General features: G+C 38.7%; 1 protein-coding gene across 2 annotated transcripts; it reads right to left on the reverse strand.

Moving 5' to 3' along the window:
• Positions 1-1,177: 1,177 nt before the first annotated feature.
• Positions 1,178-9,844, reverse strand: rad23b (RAD23 homolog B, nucleotide excision repair protein). Of its 2 annotated transcripts, none has more exons than XM_078271044.1 (10): positions 9,638-9,844; positions 8,939-9,020; positions 6,648-6,727; positions 5,656-5,837; positions 5,490-5,542; positions 4,469-4,596; positions 2,542-2,674; positions 2,295-2,422; positions 1,590-1,772; positions 1,178-1,377 (listed from the first exon to the last, which is right to left on the reverse strand). In XM_078271044.1, exons 1-10 carry the CDS (start codon positions 9,701-9,703, stop codon positions 1,264-1,266), a joined length of 1,149 nt encoding a protein of 382 aa, XP_078127170.1. In that variant the 5' UTR covers positions 9,704-9,844; the 3' UTR covers positions 1,178-1,263. The 2 variants fall into 2 exon arrangements, with proteins under 2 accessions (XP_078127170.1, XP_078127169.1); XM_078271043.1 differs by having other exon boundaries at positions 5,490-5,545.
• Between the last annotated feature and the right edge of the window lie 710 nt (positions 9,845-10,554).

Raw genomic sequence — 10,554 nt, forward strand, 5'->3', positions numbered from 1 at the left:
ACTTGAACTGCTTATTAATACACAGTAAAAGGAGAAAAAAAAAAGCATGCCTTGATATTCACTCATTTTGTGGTTTCTTCAGGCTGGCAAACTGGGCTTACTGTTGACAGTGTTGAAACATGTTGTGGTCTATGTTGCCCCCTATAGGTTCATTCAGTTTTAAGCACACTCAAGGCTCTTGTCGTTCAACTTTTATTCTTAAGTGGAGCATTTTAGAAAGTCCCTTTAAGGCCTTTAAAAGTAATTCTACATTTTACAGTTCACTATTAAGCCTGAGGTAACCTGCAAAATACAAGAAGTGGTTTAGATGACACTGATAAAGCTCACATGAACATGAATTATGCTCTGTACAGCCTTTATAGAGTAACACTTTGTGTAAGTATATTATGTATTTCAATACATTATGAAATTGATCCTGGTCACAGTTTAGGGTTCATTGCAACATTTTGTTTGCCCTATAATTTGGGGGTGTGGTGTATCAGGCAATGATAGATTTATTTTTGGGGGGTTGTGGTCTGGTGGACAGAATTTCTGAATTTTCTCTGAAAAAAAAGGCAAAAACATACCAATTAAATGGATCAATTCATAATCTTGAGCATGTCAGATTTATACAATCACACTCCATGTAAACACAGCAGAATAGGCAGCTTTCATATATTTTGAATTGGATTTTTCTGTAAAAATGTCAGCCATTGCCACTAAACCCTACCACATGTATGTCAACTGTATACGTGTTAAAATGCCTTCACATATTATGCATTGCAGTTCAGACTTCTTTACACAGCTCCTGTCCACACACCTGTTGATTTACATGCAAATGAGGGATGTTAAATAGAAAAAGAACCAGTGCCATACATGTTGCTTGTTTATTGTGCACAGCTTTAATTTTTCAAATCTCCATTACTTGTCAACTTAAAAAAACAGAACAATAAGAGTGCATGAATACGGTCGGATCTATCCTCCTGAACAAACCTCACTTTCAATGTGACGCATACTGCAAACTATATTGATTAACTAAAGTGTTTTTTTTTATCAATAGCACACAGGTGATTTCTGATGCAAAGTTATTGTACTTTAATTGTTCCTCCATTTTGAACTGATCACAAACAGCCTGTCCTTGTCCACAGGCTGATAATGACCCAGTGTTATAAAGAAATGTGAAAGTGCTGAATAAATCTTTTTAAATGTAAAAGGCTTGTTGTACACACAGAGTTAGCAATCAAAAAGTAGAGGAAGAAATAAGAAAAAAGTCAAAATGACGATTTAATCATCATCAAAGTTCTGTTGTAAAAGGAAGTTGGCAGCCAAGTTCTCGTTCTTCTCACAAGCAAAGTAGGCTTGTATAACGAGTCCCTCTGGAAATCCTAAAGCTTTTAGCTGGAATGAGAGAGAGAAGAGTTGCAAATTAGCCAAACAATAAGCAAATGAAAATGTGTGCTTCATGTTTAATAGTCTCTACTATGTTCAAAAGTCACGATTTTGGCAACATCATTAGAGTTGACACATCATATTCCAGCACGCCTAGTTAAGCAGTACTGAACTTTGGACTGAGAGTAAAGGGTTAGTGACAGCGTTGGGCTCCTCCTCACCCTCTCAATGGCCTCTTTCTCCAGTGGCGTGACCTGGATGTAGCTCATGTGACTCCCGCCGGGTGCATCACCTGCTACCCCTCCGGCTCCCACTGCTCCTCCTGCTCCACCTCCAGCCGGCACTGCCTCTGGGTTGGGTTCATTCAGCATCTGGATGAACTGCTCTTGGTGGCTGCTAATCTCCTACAGTGGTAAATGAGAAGTTTAGGCATGGACTGTGGAGGCATAGAAACTATACACTGTTCCTGTGCACTTATTACTCTAAGGTGAGGCAAAAATGTATTAGAAAAAAGAATTGCCTACTATACAATTTGTTTTTCCTACACATCAGAGACTCACAAGAGACATTTAAAAGAAAAATCCTCATTTTTAGTCTCTATTATGGGTAAAACTCCAAAAACGATAGAACCTACAATCCCATAATGCAACTCAGAACTGTCTTTCACTAGACGCCCTGCCTCCTAAATCCTTGTCCTTAAAAATCCCACACCTCCAGTTTGTAATGCAGGCTTGTTAAAACGTTTAAGTCCCAAGTCCAAACTGAGATAAAAAAATGTTTCTAAAGTTGGCTCCCTCCAGTGCCACAGAGGACATTATACAACTGTTTTTAAAGGCTGAGTAGTACTCCTTGTGCCGTGTACATTGAACTTCATGTGTGCCTCTTTAAGTGATTTAATTAGAACTGTGTCAAGCACCCCCACCCACCTGCAGCAGCTCAGGGTTTTCCCTGCCGATCTCCTGCAGCAGGGCAGGAAGCAGGGCAGCATTCTGCTGGATCAGCTGTCGCATCACGTGGAACTGGGGCTGATTTCTTAGGAAACTCAAGGGGTTGTCTGAAAGGATGAAATGTCAGTTTAAGCAGCAAGAAGCCAGACACAGAAGGATAAAAACAGAAACAAACATTGTTGTCATTGAGACTGCTGGAATATGCAGAATAGTATAGGACACTTACCTCCTCCAGCACTTGAAGAGCCAGTGTTGGCAGGAAGGCTAATACCACCTATGGGTGCAGTAGAAACTCCACTCACTGGAGACACCACCGCTTCAGGTCCTGATGCATGGCCTGGATCTCTGCCTGGAATACCCTGAAAGAAAAGTCAGGAAATACAAGTTATTTGAAAAAACACATAATCAACATAGTATATGGGTGCCACACTTTGATTGTGAGACTCAGGATTACTGTACTTGTAGTCCACTTCAGTTTAAAGTGTGTGGGTCACATTATGTCATGTACACATTTTAGGATTTTGATTATTTACTGTAGGAAGCAACCGTGTAATGAAGGTCATTGGCAAGTAAGCTAACACCTATATATTAACACATTCCAAAGTAGGGATGTAGCGATTACCGGTGTAACGGTAAACCACGGTAAAAATGTTGATAACAATTACCGTTTTCATTTAAAATATCATTATTATCGCGGTGGATTGCCACGGTGTGGAAACCGCGTGTTCCCAGCTTCATCCGAGCCTCCTGAAGTTGCCGCGCAGGCGCACTGCGTAGCCTACAGTGCGTTTCTTGAAGTAGGAATCATGGCGTGAGGACATGACAGCGCTCAGGACATTTATCAGCCTTGTAAAAAAGGCCATAGTAACACTTGCTCTCTCTCCTGAGATGATGTGACGAGATGTGACGAGAGTCAGTCAATCTCCTGCCAATTACTCGCGCTCAGACAGGAGAAGGGGACAGAACAGCAGCTGTAAACAGACTTTTTTCTTCATCATTCCTTTCCCGTTTTCAGACTTGTTGAAGTGATGTGTGTTTAGCCCAGAACGTAAGTTTAAACTATTCTGTAGCTTGTTAAACTGTCATGGGTTTTACTGCCTCGTTATCTGTGTAAACATTAAAGCTACGTTAATTCATATTTCAATAAGTGTTCTGCTACGATGTGGTTTAGCCTGTGTTACAACGTGACATTTATTTGGAGAGAGAGAGAGAGAGATATATTATCGCCTTGATAATATTGCTGTTGCTGTGTTTCGTATTGCATAGCTGATAGATGTGCAGATTGTTTTATATTACTTGTGCAGCCACGTGTAACATGTAATGTGTTGATATTCAGGTTGTGTTAGGGCAATTTGCTAGCAACGTGCAATCGCCAGTCAACAGACTAGCGCTGTGAGCCACGTGCTTAGCTCTTAAAGGTGTATTACACTGTTTGCTCCGTTATGGATATGTGTGCTGTAATAGATGTGGCTTATTCTCAGTTTGTGTTTGTGTTACTGAGTTACATTTAGTTAATTATTACAGAGAAATGAATGTAATTCTCAGTACTTTCTTGTTATATGCTGGTGGCTATAACATTTAGTTTTTGGTAAATAATGTTTATAGTAAGTCTGATGCTTATTAATGTGCATTATTATTTGTTTATATTTCAGAACCACATCCAACTTCACATGTAACGTCAAATACAACTTCATAGTTAACTTCATATTGGAGTTGTAAATAAATCTTCCTGGATCTCAAAGTCAGACACCCTGCAGCGGGCCGGTGTTTCAGTAGCCAGTTTTCAATAGTTTTTGCAAGCCTATTGCCTATATTTTTGTAATATAATAAACACTGTTACACTTTTAGAAACTATTTCAGCTTGTGTAGACCTATCAGTGCTTTCTGAACATATTGAACACACTTTTAAAAATACCGCGATAATACGGAAAACAGTGATAATTTTGGTCACTATAACCATGATGAGGTTAAATTTTCATACCGTTACATCCCTATTCCAGAGGCACTGTAAATGATACATGTACAAGATCCTGACCTGAGCAGGGATACTAACCTAACCATACAGAGGTTTAACCTATCATGGGTTACGTATCAATCCAGCAATTTACTCTCAGACACATTTGCTCAGGCCACAGACTAAAGACTGTTCTTACTGTGAGCAGGTACTCCACAGCTCTGTCTGGGTTGTTGAAGCTTGCTCTCAGAGCTGCTACCACCTGCTCCCTCTCGTAGCCCATGAGCATCATCTCGTTCACCATGGCGTCATATGATGGGCCCGTCACTGGACACAGACACAGACAGACAGACAGACAGACACACACACACACATTAATAGGCGGTCAACAGCACTGTGATTGGCCACATTTAAAGCCATTTCAGAACAAATTAATGTCAAGTTCTCTTTTAGTATTGAGCGTAAACATATGCATTTTTCATTTATTTTATAACATCGGTGTCAAACAGTCAAGGCCACCGGAAAGGTAGACATAAATGTGTTTTAATTTGAAGAAAATGAACTAATCTTTAAACATTTGACATGGCACTTCATTTAATGACACATAAAATATCAGCATGCTGTCAAACAGAAGACATCTTGGTCAGATGTTTTTAAGGTCACAGAAAACGCAACTAAAATGTATTTAATATAACAGCATTATAAACAAAACTCACTGCATGCATCAGTTGAGCTTTGACTTTAATGCAAAAGCGGGCAAGAGCATTTTAGGAGTTAGCAAACTCCTAGATCCATTTCTCTACGGTGTCCCATAAAAATGAACATCTGCTTCAAATTTTGAAAATTCACATCAATGGCTACAGGAGTCATAATAATTAAGACCAACAGGATTTGCTCTTAACACAGCAATATTTGTAAAACTGAGAGCATATTGGTCATGGGGAACTGTGGGATTATGTTTTGGCCGTGCTGCAGTGTCCAGCTGCTAATTGATTACGATGCATCTATGTCAGCATGATATGGATATCCAGAGAAATAGGGTGGATCAAAATAAACGATTCATAAGTGGGCCCACAGATTTATTACATACAAGATATGGCTTAAAGGCATTGAGGCAAAAAAGTAATTTTTGTCTAACAAATTGTGTGGCATTTGTGACAAAGCTCGTATAGCAGATTCATAATTACATATACAAATTAAGTTTACAAATGCAGCCTTACCTAGATTTGAAACTGCCTCATTAATCAGGTTAGTGTTTGTTGAAACCTCAGAGCTTCTGCAAGAGAAAACAGAGCTTGGGTGAGGCATGATCTGCACGTCACTTCTCAAAAAAAGACGCACTGAAACCAGAGAGATAGTTAAAGACAAACATCTACCCATCTTTACCCGACAGGGGTGGAAGCTGGTTCAGCAGTGGGAGACTGTCTCTCCTCTGGTTTGTCGTCTGTAGAGGTAGGCCCTGATGTGTTTTCAGAGCTGGACGATGAGGCAGGAGTCGCTGCGGGAGCTGCAGCGCTGGAAGCTGAAGTGGCAGGTGAAGGCTGTGGGGCGGCGGATGCCGTTTTAGCCTGCGAGACCATTTGTATGATATAAAAATATGTTACATATCCGATATTACTTGAGTCCCAAAGGGTGATTGTCTTATAAGTTGTCATCAATATGTATTTTACTTTGGAGTGTTATTGCTTAAGCGATGTCTTGGTGATCTTAAATGATACTGATAAAGGTCATCACTCCTATGACATAACTTGTTTGTTTCTGATTAGGGTCGCTCAATAATGACTTTAATAATGTGCATTAACAGATACAAGATCCCATTCAATTTATTTTTTCCAATGTATTCAAATTGGTGAAACTATTTCAATGGGGACAGCTCTGCATGAAGAAAATATATCCGAATCATTGTTTTCTACACTGTCCTAGTATTTTTGCAATATATTTTTTCGTTAGTGTTACAGCAGGTAGATTTGAACAGGATCAAGACAGCTTCTCTCTTTCTCCAGCATGAGAAAAATACCAATCAAATTCTTATATGAAATACAGCAATGTCATTCTAGGAAGATAATCTTATCTTTCTTTGGAACAAGTTAACTGCAATGTACAGAAATATATAGGAGTAAACCAGAGCCAGGCATCGACAACACTGACCCCACTCCACGTCAGCAGAAGTGATCACATTGTGAGCTACTTGTTCTAGTGCACCATAAGAGCCTGTTCAACAGCTCCCACAGACAGACATAACACAAGTGGTTGGCAGTGGAAAGAGAAGGTTACAAAACCTAATCAATGTTCAGTGTTAGCTCATTTTAATAGCATTCAAGGGTTTGCTGTTCTACAAAAAAACTGCCATTTCCTGAAACAACTTCTAATTCACAAACCTTTGTCACCATGACGACCACAAAGTTCTTTTCATCGATTTTGTATTCTTTGAGGGCTGTGTCATCGCTGAGGACTTTACCTGTGAAGAAATAAAAAAATAAAATAAAAAAAAAACATAATTCTATGGCATGAACTCTGAAACAACATGCAGTGATGCAGCAATAGATGGTATCATATTTTATCACTGAATAGAAGGTTGCTGAGTGGATACATCACCTGCTTTTGTCACCACATCTGGGTCTTTTTGTTATATTGTTTTCGATTGTGTTATATTTCTGAGAAGCTTCTTTAAATAGGTCACACAAAACTCCTGTCCAAAATGCTACAATACGTACGTACTAGAGTGCGGATCGGGGCGCATTTTTCTGTCCGAGCCCGGCCCGTGTCCGACAGAGCAGTAACTGAACCCGACCCGAGCCCGACAGGCATTAAGATATTTATGTCCGAACCCGACCCTGACAGTTAAAATCTCAGGTTTTTTTCTCATCCTAATGACACATGTTATACAAGTTTGTTTGTGTGGAAAGCCCGCTTCTATTAAGCAACTGTAGGAAGGCATTCGGAAATGTCAACAGATGAGCGCATCAGCGCACACGGGGCAACAAGCGCACGTTAACACAGGCGTGCACCTACATAATAAGCTTTTTTAAATTTAAAATGTTCAATGCCTTATCGCGCTGATGTGACCGAGCCCAACCTGAACCCGAACATCCTTTCTAAATATCTGTCCGAACCCGGCCTCGGTTTGGGTAGCCATCCTCTAATACATACACAGTGCCTATGAAATGTATTCAGCCTCCCTTGCGGTTTGTCAGGTTTGATTGTTTTAAAACGCAAAGTACAGTAGTGTAATGTGGAATTTTTAAGTCAGACTAAAATCTTAATTACTCAGTACCTGGTTTTCAGCATCCCCAAGGTTTATCTATCTATCTATCTATCTATCTATCTATCTTTTGAAAGACAGATAACTGCAACGCTTGCTCAAACAAATGAAGGTGGGCATGTCATGGAACACATTAACCAATCTGCATCCTTTGCAGTAATCTGGCTAACATTTTCATTCTTTGGCAGGTTTCTTGCTATAGGCTTTGCGCTATGGCAACAGGAGATTAAAACCATTTGAAAAACACAGCCCTTGCTGTAGCCTTAATGTATCTGCTTTACCCTCTAAACAGAAAATACACTGTTAACCAGCTCTACAGCACTGCATTTTTATAGCTGTACAATAATTACTGAGGGTCTAAAATGACATGGACATTTAGACCTCTCAATGCAAAGGTAGAACCAATCTAGTGTGTGGACATTCACATAATGCACCAGCTACAACATATGTGGAAACAGATCCTTACTTATAATTACATCAGTTCTATTCCAACTTATCATAATTTGACACATGATTTAGAGGGAAGCAAAGAGTTGGGCAACTTCTGTATTAATAAAAGCCATTTAAAGGCTTAATCCTAGTAAACAAATTCAACAGTCAATAGATAATATATTAATTTTGTTTTTCCGATCCTGTTTAAGGCTTGGCTACATCCGTTTTGTTTTAAAACACAAAAATAGAACAAATTGCATTTGCTTTCATGCTGGATTATAAAGAGAATCTTTCAAACATTGACAACTTATTTTGCCACTGGTTAGAGATTGACTCTACCCTCCCCATTTCTAAACAACAGTATAGGATATTTTACAAAATATTACAAAAATACAAAATAACGAAACGCTAGAAGATATGTTACAATGTATTACAGTAAACCTTTAAAATGAAAACTGTGATGCACTCAATGTAGGCCCACTTCAGACTTTAAGAGCACTGTGATACAAATCTACTTGCTTGGAAGATCCGTGTTAGCTTTCATGACAAATTTAGGCTCCCTGTGACTGCACAGAATACAACATCCTGTCAATATAAACGTTGATCCCAGTATGAATCAGGAGAAACCACTAGCATGAAGACAAACTGTCAAAGGCAGCTTTGTAATAAAGCTTTGTGTAATCTACATCCACTCATCAAAGTGAACACCAAGAGAACACGCTGGAAAGTAACAATACACATCCTTCTCAAAACAAAAACATTGGATAAACTATCAGACTCACAAATGTATTGCTGACATCCCTAAACAGTGTAATGGGTTGCAGCACACAATAAATACATACAATAAAAACACCGGGTATATGAATGTGTTTTTTTTACTTCAGTTACTTTTTTTTTAATTGTGATTAACTGAAAACAATAGAAGACAGTGACAAGCTTTATGTGAAGAGTTAAATACAGCCATAACATACATACCAGCATAAATCAGCTTTAATCCAGCCACTGAGAAATGTTCCTTTCCTTTCTCCTGTTCAATCCTCTCTTTTAAGGTTTTCACCTGTGAAAAGAATCATGACATTTTTGTGTGTGTTGTTGTATTTTGAGAGGCTTGACTGCAGTGTCCCATTGGTGTAAAGGAACTGAAAAATTAAATAAAAAAAGATTTGTACCATAATGTGTAGCTAATGCTGTAATTACATTAATAACGCTAACCAAAACAAAATGTTTAATTATTATTATTAATTAACTTAACTGCTAACGTACGGTCACAAATGTGTAGCTAATTTGAATGTGTTCCCCAGAAAATGAACTGTGCTAGCTAATCATAACTCATTGGTTCACAAACACTTCAACGGTAGTAACGCTGACGTTACCTTGTCATCCCCCCCATCTGGAACGATAAGTGGGCTAAGGCTAAATGCTGACAATACTAACTACTTTCCTGACCAGTAACGTTATTTAATAAAATGACGCTAATTGGTCTCATGCCCGGCGTCAAATAGCGGCTATATTAACCCGAATTGTTAGTCCTTCTAAAATATATCGGTCGTATCTCCGCAGACCCATCTATCGATCGTCTAATTTGAAATGGTAAAAAAAACTAAAGTCCTCCGTTCCAGAACATACCCAACTCCCACTCCACCCCCTTCACAAATGCATGGTTTCAACTCTCACCGTCTCCTCTTCATCGATGTCGATTTTGAACGTCTGCTGTTGTAAGGTTTTCAAAGTTATCTGCATTTTGTCGTCAGAGTTTTTATTACCGGGCCTAGTTTAAACGTTGTAGATCCAACTTGCAAGAATCTTGTCTGTTTTTGTTGGCTCATTACAAACTGTCAGCCGCCATGACTTTTCGCCTTTCTTCTTCTATGTAAGATACTTAAGCTACAGCGCTCCTACTGATCAGCGTTGACACTGCAGTGGAACTGCGGTATATAGGCTACTGCTGGGTGGTTTAATAGGACCCTGTCAACTGACAATATCTTATAAGCTGATCATATGTTATTTATTTGTAAATGTAGTAGAGTGCAATACCTGCCTCTGACATGGAGTGTGTTAGAGGTGTGAAGAAGAAAAAATTTAAAAAAAATACTCAAATGGATGTATTTAATTACGTTCCACCATTGCTTTGATTTCACATAATTAATTAAATCTCTTAACTTGACAAGAGTCAATTTGACTAAGTGCTGGAACTGGAAAGTTTATTGATTGCTTGATTGAGACGCAGTATAATTTCTTTGCATCACTTCCACTTTAAAAAATATGACAAATAACTCCAACACTACAAATTCTTAGTATTTAAGTATTATAACATGAAAACATGAAATATATATTGTTTCCTTTAGCCCTGTCCACCCTAAAGAACCCCTTATGAATTGAATTCCTAAAAAGCATTTTATTGTCACTTATTCTAATCACAATACTGCATTGCAAAACAGGGTTAAGTTATAATATGAGTAGAGAAACATAATAGTGAACAATAATGTTACTTTACCCTACCCCAAATATAGCCTTTATTCATGCAGGCTATATTTGTAATGTGATCCCAACCCCACTCTTACTGTACAGTAGAAGAAGCAGTCAGAGCAACA

This window comes from Sander vitreus, chromosome 16, assembly GCF_031162955.1.
Source record: "Sander vitreus isolate 19-12246 chromosome 16, sanVit1, whole genome shotgun sequence".
Taxonomy (NCBI): Eukaryota; Metazoa; Chordata; class Actinopteri; order Perciformes; family Percidae; genus Sander; species Sander vitreus.

Excerpts from the sequence above, each read along its gene's own strand:
- rad23b (XM_078271043.1), bottom strand. The coding sequence starts at position 9,703 with ATGCAGATAACTTTGAAAACCTTACAACAGCAGACGTTCAAAATCGAC. Across the intron at positions 2,423-2,541 it reads CTCTTCAAGTGCTGGAGGAG|ACAACCCCTTGAGTTTCCTA; the intron begins GTAAGTGTCCTA and ends TCATCCTTTCAG. Across the intron at positions 1,773-2,294 it reads AAAACCCTGAGCTGCTGCAG|GAGATTAGCAGCCACCAAGA; the intron begins GTGGGTGGGGGT and ends TTACCACTGTAG.